General features: G+C 41.0%; 1 protein-coding gene across 2 annotated transcripts in view; it reads right to left on the reverse strand.

Annotated features, from left to right (window-relative positions):
• The window catches only part of lrrcc1 (leucine rich repeat and coiled-coil centrosomal protein 1), a 122,234-nt gene that overhangs the window by 35,478 nt on the left and 60,134 nt on the right, over nt 1-26,622 (reverse strand). For both annotated transcript variants that reach the window (XM_063041355.1, XM_063041362.1), the window contains exons 12-14: nt 14,425-14,564; nt 10,530-10,731; nt 2,589-2,774 (exon numbers count right to left, since the gene is read on the reverse strand). In XM_063041355.1, the coding sequence (XP_062897425.1) occupies nt 2,589-2,774; nt 10,530-10,731; nt 14,425-14,564 (528 nt within the window). The remainder of the gene's footprint in view (nt 1-2,588; nt 2,775-10,529; nt 10,732-14,424; nt 14,565-26,622) is intronic.

Raw genomic sequence — 26,622 nt, forward strand, 5'->3', positions numbered from 1 at the left:
AAACAGTCAACTATTAGCCTATTGTCACAAAAACAGGAACAGTACTGACACACAAGCCTAGATATTTACAAAGTCAGATGCTCGTTTTTCAAAATTAAAACCTACTTCTTCTGGATTTCTTTGCAGCAAAGTCCTTGATCAGATCACTAAAATCCAGTTTCCGAACAAGATCACTTTCAAGTGACATCAGAGTCAGATGATTTGGCCTGTCCTGTCCTATTGTGGATCTGAGCCTATTCTTCACTGGCTTGAGCTCGGAGAAAGATCGCCCACCACTTGCATTTGTGACAGAGAGAGTCAGGTAAAGCCTCAAAGCAATGCTTACAATTTGGAAGATGACCTGCAAGTTTTTTTCTCTGAGGAAGCATAAAAGCTCTGTTGCGGATGAAATATCTTTGCCACTTACAAATTCCCTGAAATGGACAATCTCCTCCACATAGTCTAACTCCAGGTCAGCTGAATATCTGCTTTGGAGATCAGATGCTCTCTTGTGCAGATCTTGTACAGAGAGAGAAGGGATACTGTTTCAGATGCCAAGTGTGTTGTTAAGGTCATTATATGATGCAAATCTGCAATCAATTTCTGCAAGTAATCTATCCATCACGACCAAAAAAAACAGTAGCTAAAAATTTTTCTCTGGCTGACAAGCCAACATCAGCTGTTGTGGATTCACCCAGAACGGCTTTACGTTTTCCTTTTCGTTGGGTGTCTTCTTTGTACACTTGTGAGATTGTTGGAGACATAGTTTTAGCTTGGGTCTCAAAAGTACCAAATTGATCACGCAGGCTTGCTATGTATCCCCGTAGTGATCTCACCAAATCCACAGCATTACACAGGTCTAGATCTACAGATTGCAATGCAACACTTGCACTTTCAAAGTGCTGAAGAATGCAATGCCACAATTTGCTCAGAAAAGCTATCTCAAGCTTGTCTATTTTTTTTGTTTAGTGACCTTGCTTCATTTCTAGTTGCCACATTCTGATTAATGTCATCTGCAATGCTCTTTAACGAATCTTGAGTATTGGCATAATTTCCGCACAATGCCTGTGTGGCTTCTGCGTATGCAGCCCATCTAGTATTAGAGAGAGACTTCAGAGTTTCAATGCTTGTTCACATTAGGTTGAAGTCCTGCAGTCACCACCTTCCACCTAGAAGTTGACTTGGAGCAGAAGTTGAACATATTCTGCAGGAAGCTGAAAAAAATCAGCAATTTCAACACAACAGTTGACACTGTTGATTCCAACGAGATTCAGAGTGTGCGCTGCACATGGAACCCACTCAGTAAGTGGATTGATTTCCTTGATGCGGGAGTGTAAGCCTTTGTATGCACCAGACATATTTGCAGCATTGTCATAGCACTGCCCCCTGCAGTTGCTTACGTCAATCTTCATCGCTCCTGAAACTTTGAGCACAGACTCACATAAAGCCTCCCCCGTGTGGCTCTCAATGGGTAGAAATCGTAAGAATCGCTCCTGAATGTTTCGATCAGTTGCCACATAACGTAAAATGAATGTGAGCTGATCTACGTGTGCAACATCTGTGCATGAATCGATGCTAATAGAAAAGTATTTGGCCATTTCGAGTTCACTGATGATCTCTGACAGAAGTCAATTGGTCATGAGCTCAATAAACTCCTCACATGTTTTATGTGAAAGATGTGAAGGGGTGCCCGATCCTGCATTTCCAAATTTCTGTATGTGCGCCTTCAAAAACGGGTCAAGCTCACTTATTACCTCTAGAATGCCCATGTAGTTGCCGTTATCAGGCCTGCCATATATGGCACTGGAGTCTTGGATAGCCAGTCCCCTCTCGACCAAAAACTTCACAACCGCCTCCACTCTTCTCAATACATCGGTCCAGTAGACACACACTGACTCGAACTGTTTTTGCAGTTCTGTATCTATTCTTCCGCTGTCAGACACTAGTGTAACGTAGGTCAGTATCGTTTTCCTATGGTGTTCGCTATTTTCATGCTCTCCAGTCACTAAAGCCAGTTAGCTACTGACTGTGGCAAGGACGGTGGTCCTGTGCTAATGCTAGTGCTAGCGCTAGCTGTTGAACAAGTCTCCACTTGTCCACTGGTCTCAGACTGTGACAAGAGCGATGGTACTGCTGCATCATCGAGAACAGGTCTAAAAAATTCTGTCAATTTCAATGTCTTTTTTTAATGCTTCTTTCTCACGGTCCTCTTTTTCTTGTTTCTTTTCTGTGCTCCACTCTCGTATTTTTTTTTTGTCTGCCATGATGATAGCTACCTATTTTGGGCCCCTCTGCAGCTCTGGCCCCTGGGCTGCAGCTCTGCTTAAAGTCCGGCCCTGGTCCCAGTGCAGGTCAATTTAGGTAGGCAATTTAAATGTTTACATAAGGACTAGATGGTCTGAAGGACCTGTTTCTATGCTATTTCAAGAGCAATTGAGCTGTTCTGCAATATTATTACAGAGGGTACAGGAACAAAATTATTAAATGCATCTTCTTTCATCATAAAAAAATGGAAAGGTGAGTACAAGATACTACCAATGCAAACGCATCTCAATTCCATTATTTTCAATATCTGATGAATATCTCAAACAATTCAGAGTCTACTTTACCTTTAGTTCCAAAATTGTTTCACGTTTGGATTTTGCCAACTCTGCTATCTTTACTTTCTGCTCTTTCACCATTGTGGTCAATTCCTGAACCAATGTCCCCAATTGTTTTTCCTTCTGCTGTGATTGAGCAAGTGCCTGGTTATTGTTTGCTAGCTCTGTAGTCACATGATCAAATCCACTTTTTACCTGTATTTAAGAAAACATTATACAGATAAAGGTATTGTTAATTCCTCTTGCAGGTACCTCAAAATTTTTGTTCAAAATAATTTACCCTTGAAGTCAAGGCAGAAATACTAACTATTTTGTATTGCATACCATCATATTTTTCCAAGCAACTTGAAGCTCCAAGAACAGAATGTAGCCTGAATATTGAGATTTAAACTTCTATTGGTTGATATTAGCTGATATATTTTGGTACACTATTACAATTATTATATAACAGCTTCTTATAATATAGATTCTTTCGATTAAAATTAATTTTTTTTTACATATTACCACAAAGTTCCTCAGTGACAATTTGCAAAGATCTACTCTAAGTAAGCAGAGAGAATTAGGTTCAGTTGTATTAGTAGTTAGAAATATTTGATCCTAATTTAAAAATATGAATTACTATCCCTTTAGCCAGCACTGAATTTAATCTTGAGCAACAAAAAGGCATATGATATGTAAAAGATATGTGAAATTTTTTTAAGGGGCTTAACCATGTAGATGCTGAAAACATGACTCCAATTGTAGAGTAAACAAGTATTCGGCATTTAGAGAATTTCTTATTTCAGAAGATCTCTAACACAGACAATTGCAGAGGACAAATCAGAGAATGTATTCAAAGCTGAGGTAAAGATTTTTAAAATATAGGAAGTCAAAGATTACAGGAAACTGGCAGCAGAGTGGAGTTAAGGTGCAGATGAGGTCCGCTTTCCTCAATGAATGGCAGACAGCAGGCCTGAGGCACCACATAGCCAATGCCTGCTCCACCTACTAGTGTTTTTATTTTAAAAAAATCAAAGTAAACAATAGAATACAGTTCCAAATTACTAAAAGTAAAAGTTAAGAGTAATATCAGAAAGTTATCCATACAGAGGGATAAACACATGGTATGGTATTAAGACAAAACCCACAATAATTTAACAAAGAACAATTAAATCTTGGATGAGGGGACTGCAGGAAAATGGATGACAAAGCTTCCCTCATTCATGATCCTGTAATATAAAAGCATTCATGCATTTTAAAATCAGAATGTTTTGAATACTGAGTTTACTTTGCTTAAATATTCAAGATATTCACTTTCTGGAAGCATAGCAGCTTCGTTAACAAATAGGTCGTATACATTTTGAAAAAACTTTTAATTAGAAAAATACAACTCAAGCATGGAAAAATCAGGATGGTGAGTGTTAAGAATTTAATCTAATACACAAGGTAATTCTTTTCTCAGCCAAAACTTTAATTAGTTCAGAAGTTCCAATGAGTGTCATATGCTTTTCCTTCTCCTTTAACTTCCATATGGGCTTCTGTTTGAATTATTTATCCACTACCTTTTAATAGAGGTTATTATTAACTTTGCTTCTCTCTTATATCTAATATCTGCACAAAATAACCCCCAACTTTTCCCTCTGACTTTAAAATTCTCTCCTTAATTTACTAAATCCTCAAGAACAAAAATAACTATAAATAAACCCTTACAACAGGAATTCTGCAGATGCTGGAAATTCAAGCAACATACATCAAAGTTGCTGGTGAACAGCAACTTTGATGTATGTTGCATAAATAAACCCTTCTCAGGTTTCAAAATGGGTACAGGTATCGATTATAACTGATGGTTTGACGACAAACTGCCATCTTCTTCAGGGATGATGCCTGGGCATGATTGAACTTGACGGCATATGGCTTTTGGGATACAGTACCTGATAAAGGAAGCCATTGAAGAACTAGAAGAAAAGAATTTTAACAAAAGTGAAGGTTTCACTCTAAGTAAGATCTGGAATTAATTGTAAATAAGGTGGGAGAGAGGAAACCTGATTGAATTAGGACTAACAAACCAGGAGGGACGAAATACAGGGGTACAAATACCACTGGAGTAGACATGCCCAGGCATCATCCCTGAAGAAGATGGTAGAGTTTGTCATTGAAACGTCAGTTATAATTGATACCTGTACCCGGCTTGAAGCACGAGAAGAGTTTATTCACCAGGAAAGCACTAGATCCTTTTTCAGAAATAACTGTTCTTAATGAATCATTTCACAAAATTTTGGGTGGCTGAACTTCCACTGTCCCAGCATTACCGATCTTTTGTGCTGGACCATACCATTTCTTCCAGTGTGTTCCAGAGAACAGTTTCAATAGGACAATCAGAACACGGTACAGCTTTAGTGGTAGATTTTCTACACATCTGGTCAGCTCACTTGAAAGGCTGACTGATCATCAATGCGGTCACTGCAATTGAATATTCTGGAATGTCTTTAATATTTCAAAAGCATGAAGACCTTTTAAAAATACAAATTCTAAAATGAAACATTCATAAGCACAAAACATTTAAAGGAAATTAATTAAATGAAATCGCACTTTCAGCAGCTGATTTCTCCCATTTGTTATGATGGGCATGGAGCTATGCAGCAGCAGTTTCATCTGAACTAGGAAACTGATACTGTGCTGTTGGACTCCATGTAGAATCCAAGAGTGCAGCACAGGTGCCCCGCAGCAAGTACTCCACTGAGTGTAAGATTATGCTGCAGCATCCCCTCTGGAATAGCTCGATATGAACTTATCCACTGGTTGATTCATATGGATATCAGCTGAGCATTGATTGACTCCAGCAATTTTGAACATCTCACTGGTTTTTGCTTTAATCTTTTATAGAAGCCAGGTGTGCTCAAATTGGCTGCTGCTTTCTGCATTACAAGTAAGTAAACTTTATTTGTAAAGGACCTTGAAAAAGCCTACAAAAATTTAAATAGTGTTTTGATAACTTGGTCCTTCCCTCCTTTAACTAGTTTTAATGCTTCTGTACTTTAATACTTGTTTATACTCTAATTTTTGACAATTCTCATGAGAGGTCATGAAGTTCAAATATTGCTTTTCTCTCTATGTGTTTTACCTGAAAAGAGTACAAACAGGAGGATATGAGAATTTTCTACTTTCATACCAAAAAATGCATAAAGTTCTGCATCATTTGTTCATTTTGCTAAAATCTAGATTTAAAAAATTTTCTCACTGCCTCTGGTCCTAAGGCTTTTCTCCCACCAGTACTCCCCTGGTCTCTCAGGCTCCGCTCTACTTTTTGTTCCCCCTTCATTCCTGTGAGATCCCATCTTCCTCCCACCCCACTTTCCCTGAACACTCCAATCCTCCCCTCTCCTCTAACCTCCACTTACCCTAGTTCAACTCCCTACTGTGTTTTCACCACCCCTTTCTGGCCTTCCCCTCTTGAAGCAGAATGTTTTCTACTCAGCAAGGGTCTTGGCTTTACCCACCCACACAAGCTTACTTCTTTGATTTCCCCACTCCGCACCAATGATGCCTTCTCCCATCTTCAACCTTTCTCTTCTATTTGGACACTCTACTCTGGTCTGCAGTCCATTCCAGATATTTTCATCTCTAACTGCAGATGAGACATCAACTGTCTTGACTTCAGTAGTCCCGTCCAATTTGAATCCCATGCCCTCTGAACGCACTGCCTTCTGCTCTCTCCGCAGCAATCTGACCTCTACCTTGCTGAAGCCAGGTGGCAACTCTCCGACACCTCCTTTTACCTTGAAAAGGGCTCAATAAGCTGCATCAGACTACTGTCTCCTGCACCACCACCAACCTCATTCACTCTGGAGATCTCTCATTCACTGCCACTAAACTCAGTTCCATTACCCCACACTGCTCATTTCCAACTCCTACCTGAGATACACAAACATGACTGGCTGGGTAGACCCACTATTTCTGCCTGCTCCTGTTCCATTGTTTGCACACCTCGACTCCATTTTGTTTTCCTTCCAATTCCACCTACATCATGACACTTCACATGTTCTCGATCTCTTGAACCACTAAGTTCCCTAACCCCAGTGGTCTCATTTTTATGATAGGTGTCCAATTCCTGTACACTTCCATCAGGAATGCTATACCTACGCTGTCTGGGGGAAGTTGTCTTCACCCTCAACAATTTGTACAAGGCCTATCAGCAGCGTCAACAGAGCTTTACCAAGAGGGATTTCTTGCAGGTCGGCGATGGTTATTTAAAAAGGGAGCTCCAAGAGTATTTTTCCATTGTACGTGGCCTTTCAGCAGCTATAACCGGAGCACCAGTCGTGAGTTGGATAGCAGGGAAGGTTCAGGCATAAAAGGGAGACACTGCCTAGCAGAGCGGTCATCAAAGGAGTGATCTGAGGCAGAATGGTAGGGCTTTGGCTCATTTGGGTGAGTGGACCTCGTTTTCTTTCTGTCTTTTTTTTAAAAGAGGAATAAAGTGCATGTCTGTAGGGTTAGTACTTTGCTCTGGGTGTCAGATGTGGGAATCCTGAGTCTTCCAGTCTTCCAGTCTCCCAGATGGCCACATCTGTGCCAGGTACACCGAGATGCAGCTCCTGAGAGACCGTGTTAGGGATCTGGAGCTACGGCTCGATGACCTACAGCTCATTAGGGAGAGTGAGCAGGAGATAGAGAGGAGCTACAAGGAATTCGTCACCCTGAGGCTGCAGGAGTTAGATAAGTGGGTGTCTGTCAGGGAGGGGATGGGAAGAGCTCAGACAGTAGACAGCACTCCTGTGGCCATCTCCCTCAGTAATCGTTATCTCGTTTTGGATACTGTTGAGTGGGGGAGGGGGGTTGACCTGGCAGAGGATGACCACGGCGATTGGGTCTCTGGCACTGAGCCTGGTTCCATGGTGCCGAAGGGAGAGAAGATGATGAGGAATGCGGTAATCACAGGGGATTCCATAGTGAGAGGAACAGATAGGAGGTTCTGTCAGTCTGATAGAGATACCTGCATGGTGTGTTGCCTCCCAGGTGCTAGGGTATGGGTTGTCTCGGAGTATTCTGAAGGGAGAGGGTGAACAGCCAGAAGTCTTTGTACACGTTGGTACCAATGACATAGGTAGAAAAAGGGAGGAGGTCCTGAAGAGAGCATTCAGGGAGTTGCGTAGGAAGCTGAAGAGCAGGACCTCCAGAGTAGTAATCTCAGGACTGCTGCCTTGGCAACGTGCTAACGAGTGCAAGAATAGCATGATCAGACATATTAATGCGTGGCTGAGAGACTGGTGTAGGGGGCAGGGCTTTGGTTCCTGGGTCATTGGGGCATCTTCTGGGGGAGGTATGACCTGTACAAAAAGGATGGGTTACACCTGAACCCAGAGGGGTCCAATATCTAGCAGGCAGGTTTAATAGAGCTGTCAGGGAGGGTTTAAATTAATTTGGCAGGGGGATGGGAACCAGAGTGATAGGGCTGAGGAAGGAGAAAACAGAAATAAATCAAAGACAGCGTGCAACAGAGATGACAGGAAGGACAGACAGGAGATGAGGCATAATCACAGCCAGTGGGCTGAGTTACAGGGCAATAGAAGCATGGTGCAGTTAAAACAGAGAGCAACAAATACTGGATTGAAAGTGTTGTATTTGAATGTACGCTGCATAAGAAATAAAAGGGATGATTTTGAAATTCAGCTACAGATTGGCAAGTATGACGCTGTGGCCGTCTCTGAAACTTAGCTAAAGGATGGCTGCCATTGGGAGCTGAACATCCAAGGATATATGGTGTATCAGAATGACAGGTTAGTAGGCAGATGGGGTGGTGTGGCCCTGCGTATAAGAAATAATATTAAATCCTTAGAAAGGGATGACATAGGATTGGAAGGTGTAGAATCTCCATGGGTTGAGTTAAGAAATGGCAAGGGTAAAAGGACCCTAATGGCAGTTGTATACAGGCCTCCAACAGCAGCCAGGATGTGGATTACAAATTACAGCAGGAGATGGAAAAGGCGCGTCAGAAGGGCAATGTCATGATGATCGTTGGAGATTTTAAGATGGAAGTGGATTCGGAAAACCAGGCCAGTACTGAACCTCAAGAGAGAGAATTTGTAGAATGTCTAAGGTATCTGAGCCCACTAGGGGATTAGCTGTGCTGAACTGGGTGCTGTGAAATGATCCGGAGGTGATAAGGAAGCTTAAGGTTAAGGAACACTTAGGGAACAGTGATCACAATACGATCGAGTTCACTTTGAAATTTAAGAAGGATAAACTAAACTCCAATGTGTCGGTATTTCAGTGGAATAAAGGCTGACAAGTGAAGTCAGAGCCAAAGTAAAAGCAAAAGAGAGGGCATACAAGGAAGCCAAAACTAGTGGGAAGATAGAGGATTGGCAAGCTTTTAAAAACTTGCAGAAGGAAACTAAGAAGGTCATTAGGAAGGAAAAGATGAATTATGAAATGAATCGATTGTTAGGGATGAGATTACAGAATACCTGGAGGCACATGACAAGATAGGCCAAAGCCAGCATGGTGTCCTGAAAGGAAAATCCTGCCTGACTAACCTACTGCAATTTCTTGAGGAAATTACAAGCAGGGTAGACAAAGGAAATGCAGCAGATGTGGTGTACTTGGATTTTCAGAAGGCCTTTGACAAGGTGCTGCACATGAGGCTGCTTAGCAAGATAAGAGCCCATGGAATTACAGGGGAGTTACTAGCATGGGTGGAACACTAGCTGATCGGCAGAAAACAGAGAGTGGGAATAAAGCTATCCTATTCTGGCTGGTGTAAACACGAAGAATTCTGCAGATGCTGAAAATTCAAGCAACATACATCAAAGTTGCTGGTGAGCGCAGCAGGCCAGGCAGCATCTCTAGGAAGGGGTACAGTTGACGTTTCGGGCCGAGACCCTTCGTCAGGACGACGTCAGGACGAAGGGCCTCGGCCCGAAACGTCGACTGTACCTCTTCCTAGAGATGCTGCCTGGCCTGCTGCGTTCACCAGCAACTTTGATGTGTGTTGCTATTCTGGCTAGCTGCCGGTTACCAGTGGACCAGTTCTGCAGGGGTCAATGTTGGGACCGCTGCTTTTTACAATGTATGTCAATGATTTGGACTATGGGATTAATTTGTGGCTAAATTTGCTGATGATACAAAGATAGGTGGAGAAGCTGGTAGTGTTGAGGAAATAGAGAGCCTGCAAAGAGATTTAGATAGTTTAGGGGAATGGGCAAAGAAGTGGCAAATGAAATACAATGCTCCCCTTGCCCCACCACCTTATTCTGGCTTTTTTCCCCTTCCCTTCCAGTCCTGACGAAGGGTCTTGGCCTAAAACACTGATTGTTTATTCCTCTGCATAGATGTTGCCTGATCTGCTGAGTTTCTCTGGCATTTCGTGTGTGTTGCTCTGGATTTCTAGCATCTGTAGAATCTCTTGTATTTCTGTTTTTAAGTAGTCGCTTTGTTTTCTCAAATTTATTAATATTTGAAACCTTTAATCTATTGTCTAACCATTTTAATGTTTACTAAAATGCACCTGTATATAGGTGCTAAATCAGTTTTTGATTATTTAAAGGGAAATTGAATTTATGTGTTCAGCAGTTGTAAAGAGGCAAGTCATCCAATCAATGTCATAGCTATTAATCCTTACCTCTATACAGTATTTAGATTTGTTGGCTGAAATGAGCTCTAACAACACATTATGTTACTGTAAACTGCCCTCAGTATATAGATGACTGAAGGAATCTGGAGGAGGAGTGGAAGGAAGTTAATGACAATTTGAGAAGACTAAGAGTAGGATACTGCTAATGAGTGGTTGATGTTTGGCATAAACTTGATGGATCAAAGGACTGCTTTCCATGCTGTTATCTCTCTACAACTCTCTGTGTTTTAACAATCTTTAAACGTGATGCTGTTGGGTGTCAAAGTGATTTAAGTTGAACAAATTCTTATAAGCTCAAGATAAGTTCATGTAAAAATATAATCATGCTCGTTAATTACCTCTTTAAATCGATTTGCTTCAATAGCTAGAGCCATCCGAAATTCATCCTCTAAAGTATTATATTGTTGCTTAGATAGATCAATTTTTTCTTGATATCCTTTCAATTCCTGAGCATGTCTTTCTTCTACTTTCGCTACTTCTCGAGACACAGCATCTTGAAATTCTGGCCCATTTAAAGTAACTCTGGATTTTACTTCTTTTCTGTGGAATAAAAGCATTGTCATTTTACAATACTAATAAAAACAGTATATTTTGAAACTACAAACAAGAGAAAATCTGCAGATGCTGGAAATGAAGGGTCTTGGCCCAAAACATTGACTGTAGATGCTACCTGGCCTGCTAGTTCCTTCAGCATTTTGTGTATGTTAATTTGCTAATCTACAATAAAACAAAACAGGCTTACGTAAAATAAGATTGCAAGACAACTTAGGAGCAAGAAATGAATTTTATGGCCTAAGATCATCTTCAGAAAGGACAGTAATAATGTTTCATGACATAAGCAAAGAAAAGAACATCAATTGTAACTGATTTTTGTGTTGCTTCCCATGTTATGGGTCCACAAAGAAAACAATTGTATCCTCTACGGAAGCTGCAAAGTTATTACACACAAAGCTTGTTTGTTTTTTTTAAACTAATTGCATTTGAAGAAGCCAGAGATATTCGCAAGAGTAGCGGAAAATCCAGGGAAATAATTGTAGGATATGGATGTGGCCAAGTGAGAAAGTTGGAAGTCAGAACCACAACAATTGGCTAACTATTGTAACTTCTCAAACTTACTATCTTTCTTTATTCATATTTCTTTGCCTTTTCATTTTGCTTCCTCCATTATACCAGCTTAAGGAGATCCCAATAAGGCTTGCTAAAGACAAAACGCCCCTAGGATGATGAACAGGAAGAAGGGTTCATGGTGCCAGCTGTTACCATCTGTCTCAATATTGTTTGTTCCTGCTGTGTTAAGAGTATAGTGCTATAGTCAGAGAGTATTTAGTTAATATAAGAATCATTGATATAACATAACTGCATAGTTGACGTGTTCTAGTCAGGCACGGATACCTAGTAAAAGTAATCATTCTTATCAATATAATAAGGTCTCCAACACTTTAAAATCTAACACTGTTCAAACTGCCTTTGTTTTCTCTACATTACATTGTTTCTTCCTAATTAAACACATTTGGAGTGTACATTATTTGATGCTATCCTGAGAAGGACATGAAATATGCTTTTAACTAGGACTCTTTCCTTTCAAGATTGATAGTGCTTAGCAATGCATCAGTTTGTTATGGAGGTCACATTTTCACTTTTTTTTCAGTCATTATGTAGCTGTTTCTATTACCATTCAGGATATTGGTACCAAGCAGCGTCCAGACTAAAACGCTAAAAAGTTCAAATATTACTTAATGAATGGTAATGATCTTACTGAAGTTAAGCTAGTGGTAGCAATTGTCCATTTATTTGTTAGATAGTAAGGTAAGCTTCAACAATTCCTTGAAGGTTTAGAGAATTGGTTACAAGTTGTGAATATCAAACAAGAAGCATATCTTAAATCCTTCTAATCATAAAAATGTAAGAATTAAAAGTATTTAATTACTTTATGAATCAAAGTTGGAAAGAATCTGAATCAAAATCAGATATAATTAAAAACATACAGCAGGGCAATTAGCATCTCTAAGACGACAAACTACAATGCAGGTATTAAGTCAGTACTGAAAGCTGGAAGATAAGCAAAGCAAAGCAAAGCAAAATGTTCATTAAATGAAATAGCCTACTAGTTCCTAAAACAAAAAATAATACACTGACTGGAGACCAGCCAACACATGACCATTCTCTTGGATATAAAAATGTTTGCACGCACGATCTTTGTTAAAAATGTTAATCACAAATAATATGACTAGTTAGCATACAAAACAGAGCTTTGGGAAATACTCAGCCTAAATAATCAATATTCAGCAATGTGCCTGCTTTTTGTCCAAACGTTCTCTCAAGGGACAAGTTTCCCGATGAGTGCCTCTTACTATTCTTTACTCTCTGAACTGAACTTCACCACCCAATTTTAGATGGAGATAACACTGAACAAATAGAGTAGACAAAAATCACAGGGACCACAAACATGAACTGGTCACTCAATCCTTTGATCCAATTTTGGTAATATTGATTGAGAATTTAATTTTGGGCAGAATACTGAGGTAAGTTTATTAAATGTCAGGAATAGCACCATGATTTTTTTAAATAATCATTTTAACAAACATTCTTTTAACCATTCACTCAAAGCAATCCATGCATCCTTGAGTACATACAAGTCTTGTGTAAATGACAGGTGTGCACTACTTTACAAAGTACTCACCTGTCTGTTCCTGCTCCATCTGTGAAAGAGCTGCAGTTACCACAATGAAGCCACCACCTATCTCAAGAGACTATCTAAGAAAGAAACAAGTACCTTCACGACACAGACCGCATTGGTTGAAGGCCATGGTCTTCTCAAGGGCAAATTAGGATATACAATAACAGATGGGTATGGTAACAAACAGTCATAGCCTATAGATAAAATATTCCTGCTATGCTTCCAGCTAAATACAACAATGAACCTTTCCAAAGTTAATGCAAATGTAAAAATTATTTTTGTCATTAACAGGCAGATCATTCTAAAGCTGGAAATATTTGCAAACATAGCATTTAGCACAGCATGTTCAACTAAAGGAACAGTTTGTTCTTTCTTTGTATTTTTATAGTTATCTTTCTGAAACTTAGATATGCATATCACCTTTCGTGAACACAAAATAAATTGACAAAAGTCACTGCACAAGGTATTCAGAGGATGTGTTGACAACAAAATTAAACTATGTGATATCCAAATTTTATGCAATGAGAACCACAAGTTTCCAATATATATTACCCACAGTATGCGTACATGTGGTACGAAGAGTTGAAGCTATTAGCTGTCGTGCTGAAAATATGCCAGATAAGCAGATTATGATAAATGATTGTGGTGGAAGGAGTAAACGTTTAAGGGTCACACATAAAAAAATGCTGGTGAACGCAGCAGACCAGGCAGCATCTATAGGAGGAGGTACAGTCGACGTTTTGGGTCTGTACCTCTTCCTATAGATGCTGCCTGGTCTGCTGCATTCATCAGCATTTTTTATGTGTGTTGCTTGAATTTCCAGCATCTGCAGATTTCCTCGTGTAAGTGTTTAAGGGTGACAGGTGAGGTTAACAATCAAATGGAGTAACTGTTACTTGAATATTATCAGGTTTCTCCATTATTGTTGCAGCAGCATCTATCCAGGCAAGTGGAGAGCATTCCATCGCACTGCTGACTTTTGCTTTATGGATAGTGAAAATACTTTGGAGAATTAGGTGATTCCCTTGCCATAAGAAATCTATACTTATAGCCACTCTGTAGCTTGTCTAGCTTACCATTCTATCGAATGGTGATTAGTGGCAGTGCTGCTGTGGCGAAGTGCGGTGGTGGTGGAGGAAGAGACGTGAAAAGAATGTGATTAAACAGCAACAGGTGGTGGCTAAGATCTTTCACATGGGAGATCATGAGTCCATGCCCAAATATTGTCCAGGTATTGCTATATGTAGTTGCTTCATTATATGATTTTCAAATAGAATTAGTGTGCAAACAGTAACAAACATCCCCTTTTTTGACTTTAATACTTATGAAAGGCAAGTCAATGTTATAAACTATTTAATTGAAAGCACAAATTTAAAAAAATTCTTTAATTTATTGGTGTTTCAGTTCTAAGTGTAGTTTAAAATAAGATATAACTGACTGAATTACCAGTCTCCATTTATTAGTTTATGATAGCTTCAGGCATGGGTAATTACCAAGAACAGTTTTATTCAATTATGTAAATGAAAATCAACCTTGTAATCATAATTTCTCCATACCTGTGCTCTTGCTCTCTGCAAGTGAGAAGCTCCTGCAGTTGCTGCACTTTTTCTTTTTGTTGACGGAGGGAGACCTGTAGTAACTCTACTTCTTTCTGGGCTGCTGAAGCTTTCAGTTCCGCTTCTTGAATTCGTTTCATCTGCACACAATAATCATCACGCCCATTAAGGGTGTACAATGAATCAAGGTCAAGTTGCATCAAGTAACCCCAAAGGTTTATTAATAATTTAATTAGCCATCCACGACTGGCATCAAGTGCTCTGCATATCATGCAGAGGTGGCAATGGCACCAAATACATTTTTCAGCTTGAGAACTGTAGGACAAAATGGCTAAGGACCTTTATTTATAAAACATAACTAGAAGAACATTTGGTATTTCAATAAGATCAGATAGCATCACCTCCTCAAACTAACTTAGTATCATTTAATTCTCCGAATATCCAAAGATCTAATGCCATCTTGATATACTCAGCAAGTGAGTTTCCACAACCTTATTCAGTGGAGAATCCCAAAGACTTTATCCTTTGGATGAAGAAATATTTATCTCAAGAGCTAAAAAGCAAATCTCTTATTTTGAAGCTGTAACCCATGGATCTGAACACTTCAACCAGGGAAATACCATTCCTGCCATTTATCCGGCAAAATAATTCTTCTGAACTTGAATATAGACCCAATCTGCTTAATCATCCCTCACATATTAAACTTGCAGTCCTTGCAATCCATCTCTTGTAAGAAAGATGGAAATCAGATCCAGACACAATATTTTAGATACATCCTCAGAGCCCTACATAATTGCAGTGAGATGTTTTAAAGTTTAAAGTAAATTTATTATCAAAGTACGTATGTATTGTCACCATATCTTGAGATTCAATTTTGTGCAAGTATTCACAGTAGAACAAAAGAATACAAAGAGTTAATGGAAAACTACACAGAAATGAGAATGAGAAACAACCAATGTGCAAAATTAAACAAACTAAGCAAATATAGTAATAATAAATTAATTAAATAAAACTGAAAACACAAGTTGTAGAATCCTTGAAAGTCAGTCCACAGGTTGTGGATTCAGTTCAGAGTTGAGGTGAGTGAAGTTATCCACACTGATTCAGCAGCCTGATGGTTGAAAGGTAATAATTGTTCCTGAACCTGGTGGCGAGAGACCTGAGGCTCTTGTACCTTTTTCTTGATAGCAGTTGCAAGAAGAGAGCATGGCCTGGAAGGTGGGGGCTCTTGATGATGGATGCTGCTCTCTTGTGGCAGCACTTCTTGTACATGTCCTCAATGGTGGGGAGGGCTTTTCCTGTGTGGGACTGAGCTGTATCCACCACTTTCCATCCTTGGGTATTGACGTTTCCATACCAGGGCGTGGTACAACCTGTTAGGATACTCTCCATTGTACAACTAATAAAATTTGTCAGTGTTTTAGATGACAAGGCAAATCTGCACAAACTTCTGTGCCTTCTTTGTGATGGAACTTGCGTGCTGGTCCCCAGACGGATCCCCGGATATTATAATGCCAAAGAATTTAAAGTTACTGATCTTCTCCACCTCTGATCCCCTAATGAGTATTCTTCCTCCTGGTTTTGAGTGAAAGGCTCTTGTTTTGTCGCCACACAACCAGACTTTAAATCTCACTCCTGCATGATGATTTATTTCCTCCTTTGATTCAGCAACAACAGTGATATTGTCAGCAAACTTACATATGGCATTGTACTTAGCCACCAGGTTATGGGTATCAAGCAAGTAGAGCAAGGGACTAAGCACACAGCTTTGTGGTGCACCTGTGCTGATGATGAGATGTTATTGCCCATCTTTACTGACTGGGGTCTGCAAGTGAGGAAACCAAGGATCCAGTTGCATGGGCAGGTATCGTGCCTTAAGTCTTGGAGCTTCGTGATTAGTTTTGAGGGGATGATAATCTTGAATGCTGAGCTGTAGTCAATGAAGAGCAACCTGATATTTGTACCTTCATTGTCCAGATGTTCCAGAGCTGAGTGCAGAACCAGTAAAATGGCATCTACTGCTGACTTGTTGTGACAGTAGACAAACTGGAGTTGATCCAAATCATTCCACAGGCAGGAGTTGATTGGCTTCAAGGCCAACCTCTCAAAGCACTTCATCAAGGTGGATGCAAGTGCTACTGAAAGATACTCATTGAGACAGGCTACCTCATTCTTCTTGGGCACTGGTATGATTGAAGCCTGTTTGAAGCAGGTGAGTACCTCAGACTGCCAAAACGAGAGCTAGAAGATGTCAGTAAATCCTTGATACTAGCACTCAAGTCCTCTTCTAATAAGTCAACACACTGTGCAATTTCCTAATGGCTTGCAGATTGTGCACGTTAACTTTCATTGATTTATGTACAAGGACATCAAGGTCCCTCTGAAAACCTGTCAGTCTCAACAGTTTAAAAATAGTCATGCTTTTCTAACCAAGGATGACCTCATTTTCTCCCCCACATTACATTCCATCAGCCACACATCCAATTATTTGGACTGTAGGTCTCCTTGAACCTCCCCTGTTTCATTTTCTCAACTCATAATACATCTAGCTTTGTATCACTAGCAAGTCTGGTACAGCAGATAAAATGTGGCTGCTGTCAACAATACTTTAAAAACTGCTTCTGCATGCATGTAGGATGAGTGGACAGAAAGCCAACAAGGGGAGGAAGTATCAGTTGGAGGATAACTACCAGGGAGAATGGGGACCACAAGGTTGTGCTGGAGGGACTCAGTCTGGAACCTTTTAAGTCTCACTGAAATCTGTTATGAAAGCCTGCTTCCAGATAAATGACTGGTATAGCCGACAAAATCCACAAATGTAACTGAATCTTGCAGGAAAAGTATTCAACTACATTTCACATCCAATGGCACTAATATTTCTAGGAACCTCCGTGTAAAGGCACATCATTAATAGATATCCTGAGCAAATTGGTGTGGTTTACCCAAGATGCAGAAAACACTGCAAGAAGTTTCGTGATTGAATTCCACTATGTACTGACAAAACTGCTGATCTATTGTTCAGAATTTCTAGCTCATTATTTTTTTAAACAAGGCAATAAACAGAGTGGTCAAAAATATTTCACAGCACTGGAGAAAAACCCAAAGTCTTTGCAGTGTCCTGGTCAGTTTTTCATCTCTCGACCAACTCCAATTAAACTCAGATGTCAATACCTTATTGTTCTTTCAGTGAAAATTAATAACTGCATCAGGAGTTGCATTAGTTAAGTTCCTACAGCACAGAAGGTCTACGCTTGCCAGTTCCCATCAGTTCCACTTTCCTTCTTATTTTCAACTCCCATGGTGAAAAGAATATGCAAACTCCACATAGGCAACATCTGATAAAAACCAAACCCTTGTTGCTATGAGTAGCGGCAGTAGCTCTAACTGCTGTGCCAGCAGGCTGCCTCAAATGACCTACAGTTAATTGGATAAAGTGTTTGGGACTTTTCCACAACCTCAAAGATACTGTTTAAAAGCATACATTTCCTTCTCTCCAGGCTGCCAGTTATCACCTTCACCCACATATTAACCTTCATCCCTTCTGTCGGATTTCTGAAAAGACAATGAACTACTTTGTTATTCCTTTCTGCTTGCACTATTTTGTAACTTATAATAATTTTGCCTTTGCTCTAACCTGCTGCAACAAATTTCATATCATCCAATTAAGTGATAATAAATCTGATTTTAATTCTCCACTGAACACTGGAGGAACCTGGAGCTGAAATGCAAGCCCGGTCTTTTTCATCTTGGATCTATACGAGCTACACAAGACACGCAAAATAGTACGGCTGACGAGCACTTTCGATTGAAGCAGATCACAGCTGCCCAAACATAAGGTGGATATTATTGGCCACATCTGTCCAAAGGCAATAAATGAAATGGTTTCAACGCAAACAACAGGAATTCTGCAGATGCTGGAAATTCAAGCAACACACATCAAAGTTGCTGGTGAACGCAGCAGGCCAGGCAGCATCTCTAGGAAGAGTTGCAGTCGACGTTTCAGGCCGAGACCCTTCGTCAGGACTAACTGAAGGAAGAGTGAGTAAGGGATTTGAAAGTTGGAGGGGGAGGGGGAGATCCAAAATGATAGGAGAAGGCAGAAGGGGGAGGGATGGATCCAAGAGCTGGACAGGTGATAGGCAAAAGGGGATACGAGAGGATCATGGGACAGGAGATCTGCGAAGAAAGACAAGGGGGGGGGAACCTAGAGGATGGGCAAGAGGTATATTCAGAGGGACAGAGGGAGAAAAAGGAGAGTGAGAGAAAGAATGTGTGCATAAAGATAAGTAACAGATGGGGTACGAGGGGGAGGTGGGGCCTTAGCGGAAGTTAGAGAAGTCGATGTTCATGCCATCAGGTTGGAGGCTACCCAGACGGAATGTAAGGTGTTGTTCCTCCAAACGCCATCCCCTTCTCGCAATTCCTCCGTCTCCGCCGCATCTGCTCTCAGGATGAGGCTTTTCACTCTAGGACGAGGGAGATGTCTTCCTTTTTTAAAGAAAGGGGCTTCCCTTCCTCCACTATCAACTCTGCTCTTAAACGCATCTCCCCCATTTCACATACATCTGCTCTCACTCCATCCTCCCGCCACCCCACTAGGAATAGGGTTCCCCTGGTGCTCACCTACCACCCCACCAGCCTCCAGGTCCAACATATTATTCTCTGTAACTTCCGCCACCTCCAACGGGATCCCACCACTAAGCACATCTATCCCTCCCCCCCCCCGTATTCCGCAGGGATCGCTCCCTACACAACTCCCTTGTCCATTCGTCCCCCCCCATCCCTCCCCACTGATCTCCCTCCTGGCACTTATCCGTGTAAGCGGAACAAGTGCTACACATGCCCTTACACTTCCTCCCTTACCACCATTCAGGGCCCCAAACAGTCCTTCCAGGTGAGGCAACACTTCACCTGTGAGTCGACTGGGGTGATATACTGCGTCCGGTGCTCCTGATGTGGCCTTTTATATATTGGCGAGACCCGACGCAGACTGGGAGACCGCTTTGCTGAACATCCACGCTCTGTCTGCCAGAGAAAGCAGGATCTCCCAGTGGCCACACATTTTAAGTCCACATCCCATTCCCATTCTGACATGTCTATCCACGGCCTCCTCTACTGTAAAGATGAAGCCACACTCAGGTTGTAGGAACAACACCTTATATTCCGCAACACACATCGAAGTTGCTGGTGAATGCAGCAGGCCAGGCAGCATCTGTAGGAAGAGGTACAGTTGACGTCTCAGGCCGAGACCCTTCGTCAGGACTAACTGAAGGAAGAGTGAGTAAGGGATTTGAAAGTTGGAGGGGGAGGGGGAGATCCAAAATGATAGGACAAGACAGGAGGGGGAGGGATAGAGCCAAGAGCTGGACAGGTGATAGGCAAAAGGGGATACGAGAGGATCATGGGACAGGAGGTCCGGGAAGAAAGACAAGGGGGGGGGGACCCAGAGGATGGGCAAGAGGTACATTCAGAGGGACAGAGGGAGAAAAAGGAGAGTGAGAGAAAGAATGTGTGCATAAAATAAGTAACAGATGGGGTACGAGGGGGAGGTGGGGCCTTAGCGGAAGTTAGAGAAGTCAATGTTCATGCCATCAGGTTGGAGGCTACCCAGACGGAATATAAGGTGTTGTTCCTCCAACCTTATATTCCGTCTGGGTAGCCTCCAACCTGATGGCATGAACATCGACTTCTCTAACTTCCGCTAAGGTCCCACCGCCCCCTCGTACCCCATGTTACTTATTTTTACGCACACATTCTTTCTCTCACTCTCCTTTTTCTCCCTCTGTCCCTCTGAATATACCTCTTGCCCATCCTCTGGGTTCCCCCCCCCTTGTCTTTCTTCCCGGACCTCCTGTCCCATGATCCTCTCGTATCCCCTTTTGCCTATCACCTGTCCAGCTCTTGGCTCCATCCCTCCCCCTCCTGTCTTCTCCTATCATTTTGGATCTCCCCCTCCAACTTTCAAATCCCTTACTCACTCTGCCTTCAGTTAGTCCTGACGAAGGGTCTCGGCCTGAAACGTCGACTGCACCTCTTCCTATAGATGCTGCTTGGCCTGCTGCGTTCACCAGCAACTTTGATGTGTGTTGGTTAAATGAAATGGTTTGTTCTTTGAACAACAACTTGACAAATATATTAAATACAGTGGGCCCAATTAGGGTTAAAAAGAAATCACTTAGTTAAATGTTGCCATGGTTAAACAATTCTGTCTGCAAGAGATCATGCAGAGTAGCCGCAAGAAAATAGGGAAAGAAATGGGCTAGAAGTCCTCCGTAATATTTTCACAGAAAATCTCGCTTTCTTTAATACTACTATAGCTCTACAAGAAGAGCCTATTTTTCCAATATTACATAGAATAGTAATAGAAAAAAATTGTTCTCAACTATAGACCAGCTGTTGAACCCTGCCCCAACCTATAATGTCCACAGTCAAGCGTCTGCCACAAAATGTGAGGAATTTGCAATATTTTTTATTCAACACAACTACTTCCATTAGAGAGAGTATAGCTCCAGATACTGGTAACCTCTACAGCCAATTTCGTAAAAAGATCTCACAACCATGTTAAAATTCACAGGTATTTCCGATGCAGAATTCTGTAAGATTGTAAACTGTCTACCAACACATCCTTTGAATCTGCTGTTTTTTCCCAGATGCCTTCAAAATTGTAGCTGTCAAACTCTACTTAAAAACCCAAACCTTGACAGAAGTATCACTTAAATATATGCCCATATCAAATCTTCCCTTCCTGGGTAAGAACCTTACCCAGGAAGGGAAGTAATTTTCAACCAACTCAACAACTTTCTGAATGACACCAATATTCTAGAAAAGTTTCAGTTACATTTTAAAGCAAACCACAGAACAGAGATAGCCCTTACCAAAGTTGTCAGCTACCTTAGGCTCAACACTGAGGCCAACAGGGTCTCAGTTCTAACTCTCGTAGATTTAAGTGCTGACAATAGACCTCAAATCTGGCTGTTATCCTGAAGTAAGATTTGAACTTTAATTCCCACATAAAAAAGTGACCAGAGCAGCATTTCTACACTTCAGAAACCCATAATTTCTTGAAAGTAGTATCACAGGTAGATAGGATCGTAAAGAGCGCTTTTGGCACAATGCCTTCATTAATTAAAGTACTGAGTACAGGAGTTGAGATCTTATGTTGAAGTTGTATAAGACATTGATGAAGCCTAATTTGGATTATTGTGTGCAGTTCTGATCTTCTATCTACTGGAAAGATATCAATAAGATTGAAAGAGAGCAGATAAAATTTACAAGGATGTTGTCAAGTCTTGAAGACCTGAGTTGTAGGTTAGGGTTTTATTCCCTACAGCATAGGAAAACGACAGGAGATTTGACAGGGGTATACAAAATTATGTGGAATAGAGTAAAAGTAAGCAGGTTTTTTCCACTGAGGTTGGGTGAGACTTGAACTAGAGGTTATGGGTTAATGGTGATAGGTGAAATGTTTAAGGGGAATATGAGGGGGAACTACTTCCATCAGAGGGTGGTGAATGTGTGGAGTGAACTACCAGCAGATACAGGTTCAATTGCACCATTTAATAGAAATTTATATAGGTACATGGATGTGAGAGGTGTGGAGGGCTATGGTCTAGGTGCAGATAGATGGGACGAGGCAGATTAATAGTCCATCACAGACCAGATGGGCTGAAGGATCTGTCTCTGTGCTGTAGTGTTCTATGACTCTCAATATTGCAAAGGCACGTGCATCTGCTTCTGTCACATCATGATGCTGGTAAAGCTAATTCATGTCTATATACTGAATCAACAAGATTACTGGCCTTACAAAGCAATCTATTGACAAACTTCAACTCATTCAGAATGCCGCTGCTGGACTCGTAACTAAAACCAGGATCTTACTCTGCATTGGCTTCCTGTATCTTTTAGAACTGATTTTAAAGTTATTTTACTTATTTTTAAAGCTCTCATGGCCTGGGACAGTAACATGTCACAGAATCGCTTTTGTTTTATAATCCTGCTTGAGCTGTCAAGGTCTTCTTCTGCCATCTCCTAAATTTAAACAATCAAAAGCTAATTTTTTGACTGTTCTGCTAAAGTGTGGAATTTAATAGCCAAAACAATAAGTGATGCAGACAATTGATACTTGTAAATGCCACCCCAAAACCTATTTATTTGATCTTGCTTTAAATACCATCTTTTTGTCTTTTATTTTCATTTTTGTTTTCATTTCTTTTTTTATTTCATGTTTGCACTTTATCCCATTGTAAATCACTCTGAACTATGTTGTGTGAAAAGTGCTCTATAAATGTTATTAAGAAGTTTTACATAACCAGCTGTTCAAGCCTAGATCCTGTGAACAACTGAGACAATCATTGCTGCCCATGGTAATTGAAGGGGAGCAGGAAATCAGAAGTGGGTTCTCTCACTACCCAAGTTCAATTACCACATACATTTGGTCATCCTAAGCTGTTTCTCAAACAACTTTGACTCAATGGTGTGCTGGATTTTTTAATATTTGAAATTGTTTTTAAATATGGAAACTGTAATGCTGATGGATTTTTGAGAATTGAACAATACCATTGAAGACATTTTCAGTTAAAGTAGGGTATTTTCAGTTTAGGGAAAAAATAAATTGCATAAAAAATTGTACCACTGAGAACTTTATAAATGACTCACATTTAGCTCCTAACCTGCTTCATAGTAACATCTGTGAAGAGGAGAAAACAGAATACATTTCCAACATCCACAGATCTTTTATATAAATTGCATCGCTTTGTTACAACTGGAGCACTACCATCCACAATGGCTTCATTTGCTACAATTGAACCAGTTTATTTTTTGTTGCTGCATCTTATTGACTAAATGCTTTTTGAATGGTTTGCTATTGAGAAGTTTACGCACCTATACTCTTATTCTTCCCTACTAAATGTGTTATGTGTTATGTTTCACTATTTTATTAAAAGAGATATGTTTGTTGCAATCAGGTCTGCAGTTTTTGGTGCTTGTAAAGAAAGCAAACTTCAGCATACTTATTTCAAACTTTCTAAAGTAGTTCATTCAAATAGGAGATGATGGTGGGATGCTTCTGAAAATGAATTGGAGGCCAGTGATCCCAGTAACCAAACCAGTAGTGATTCTCTATCACTCTATTCCAAATGGTCACCTCATTTTGGCCCAGATACTGTATGAAGGGATCCTAACTCACTGTATCGCTACATATCAAATTGGTGCATGTTACATTTGCTAAAATACCTCATTTTAATTTGCACTAAAATATGTTACTCATATATACAAACTCATCTACCACTCATTTACAAGTCCAGTCAATGTCCTCCTGTAGTCAAAGATAAGAGCCCCTGGTATTACAGGAAAGATACTAACATGAATTGAAAGTCGACTGACTGGCAGGAAGCAAAGAGTGGGAATAAAGGAGGCCTTTTCTGGTTGGCTGCTAGTGACTGATGGTGAACCACAGAGGTTGGTATTGGTACCACTTCTTTTCACACTATATGTCAACGATATGGATTTCCAAGTTTGCAAATGATAGGTGAAATGGCAAGGTGTTGAGGAAGCAGGAAGTCTGTGAAAGGATTTAAACAGATTAAGAGAGTGGGCATAGAAGTGACAGATGGAATTTAGTGTAGGGAGGTGTAGAGTCATGCATTTTGAAAGAAGGAATAAGGACTATTTTCTCAATGGGGAGAAAATTCAGAAATCAAAGGTGCAAAGGCTCTTGGAAGTCCTTGTACAGGAGTTCCTAAAGGTTAACTTCCATGTTGAGTCAGTGATAAGAAAGACAAATGAAATGTTAGCATGTATTTCAAGAGGACAAGAATATAAAGTAAGGATGTAATGCTGAGGTTTTATGAGGAATTGGTCAGACCACACCAGAGTATTATGAGCAGTTCTGAGTCCCTTATATGCTGGCATTGGACAGAGTTCACAGAGATTTACGAGAATGATTCTGGGTTGATAGAGTTAATGGCTCAGAAGTGTTTGATGCTCTGGGCCTGTACTCGCTAGAATTTAGAAGAATGAGGGGGGAGTCTCGTTGAAACTTATTGAATATTGATAGGCCTAGACAATGTGGAAGTGGAAAAGACGCTGCCATTAGTGGGAGAGTCTAGGACCAGATTGCATGGCCTGAGGGTTAAAGTACATCCCTTTCGAACAACGAAAAGGAGGAATTTCTTTAGCCAGAATTTGATAAATTCAGCCATGATGGAATATTGCAGATATGATGAGTCAAATGACATAATTCTGCTCCTATGTCTTATGGTCTCCAACTTATCTCAAGTCTGATTAAAGGCCATGACTTGAAACATTAACTCTTCCCTCTCTCCACAGATGCTGCCCTGACTGGTTGCATCTTGGTTTGGTATAGCTATCCAAATGCGCAGCAACACAAGAAGCTGCAAACAGTAGTAGACTCAGCCCAATACTTCACGGGCACATCTCTGCCCACTATCAGTTGGATCAATAGGAGGAATGCTACAAGAATGTAATATCTATTATCAAAGATCCTCTCCATATGGGCTACGCCATCTTCTCACAGCTACTGTTAGACAGAAGCCTGAAATCTCACAGCACCAGATTCAAAAACAGCTACTTCCCTTCAACCACTTGGTTCCCCAATCAGCCTGTACAACCCTTATCACTACCTCAGCGTAGCAAAACAAACAACCATTTCGTATTACAGTGGATTTTATCTATTTTTGAGCTAAATAGGTTTTAATTCACATTCTGGTTAATTTAGATTGTGAATATTGTGTATCTGATGCTGTATCCCAAGACACTTGGCAACATGTCACATTGGTTGAAAGAATAAAAATCCATGGTTTCCAAGGTAGAATGCCAATTTACCTCCAAATATGATTCAGTAGCTGATAGTTTAATGACTGGGATCGGCAATCGCCTCTGATCTGGGCCGACATTTACGTGCCAGATGGCACCTAATTAATTAGCTTGTTTATTTCAGCATTTTTCTTAAAGATGTGCTGGGTGCGTCCCGGCCACAGCGGCATTCTTCGCGGCCCGGTATCAGTCTGCGGCCCGGAGGGTGGGGACCACTGAATTATAAGTCACTTATAAGTCAATAGCATCATAACATTTTAAGTAATGTTTGGATATTAAACACACAGCACATATTTTCCCCATATGAACATATAAAATCATTGCAACACACCAATATCACTGAATCAGTGGGAGCCCTGGGCTTGTTTTCCTGCAACAAGATGTTCCCATCGAGGGGTGATGGGAGACAGCGATACTCGAAGTGGGTTCCTTATGTCCAGTCTATTCCGCAATTTAGTTTTCGTTGCATTCATTGCAGAAAACTCCACTTCTCAGTGATATGATGTTGGAAATGGAAGCAACGTTTTCAGTGCTTTCGTAGCTATCTCAGCATATTCAGCCTTGACTTTGATCCAGAATGCTGGAAGAGATGTTATGTCAAACATACTTTTCAGCCCACCACCATTTGCAAGCTCGAGGAGTTGATCTTTTTCCTGTGCTGACTGGGGACATTCACAAATGGGTCAGAGACCCGTTCCTTTGCGTCTTGGGACACTGATGACCTCGCGTGCATTCAAGTTCAACAGTGGATGTGACAGGAATGAGGAAAGGTGCAGCTGACTCATATCATTTCATATCGCCAAATCATATCGTTTCCTTGCGGATAGTACATGCTTTGCGGCCCGATTGCACATGCTTTGCGGCCCGGTGGTTGGGGACCACTGCTGTAGAGTAGGATTTCACTTTGTTTTGTCCTATTTGTGATATATATGAGGGCCACCCTCAAAGCGGATCTCCCACCTGGTGAACTGCCTCTCTCACTTTCCACCTCCGATGTTTACGCCACCCTGAGCAGGGTGAATGTACGGAAGGCAGCTGGTCTGGATGGAATACCTGGCCGTGTGCTCGGAGTCTGTGCAGGGCAGTTGGCTGGGGTCTTCACGGACATTTTTAATCTGTCCCTGGCCCAGGCAGTTGTCCCCACAAGCTTCAAGATCGCCACCATCGTGCCAGTGCCGAAGCATTCCACTGCCATGGACCTGAATGACTTCCGTCCAGTTGCACTCACCCCCATCACTGCAAAGTGCTTTGAGAGACTGGTTCTATCACATCTGAAATCCTGTCTGCCTTCTACCCTGGACCCCCATCAATTTGCCTATCGCACCAACAGGTCAACAGAGGATACCATCTCCGTGACACTTCACT

The sequence above is a fragment of the Mobula hypostoma genome, chromosome 1 (genome assembly GCF_963921235.1).
Source record: "Mobula hypostoma chromosome 1, sMobHyp1.1, whole genome shotgun sequence".
Classification (NCBI taxonomy): Eukaryota; Metazoa; Chordata; class Chondrichthyes; order Myliobatiformes; family Myliobatidae; genus Mobula; species Mobula hypostoma.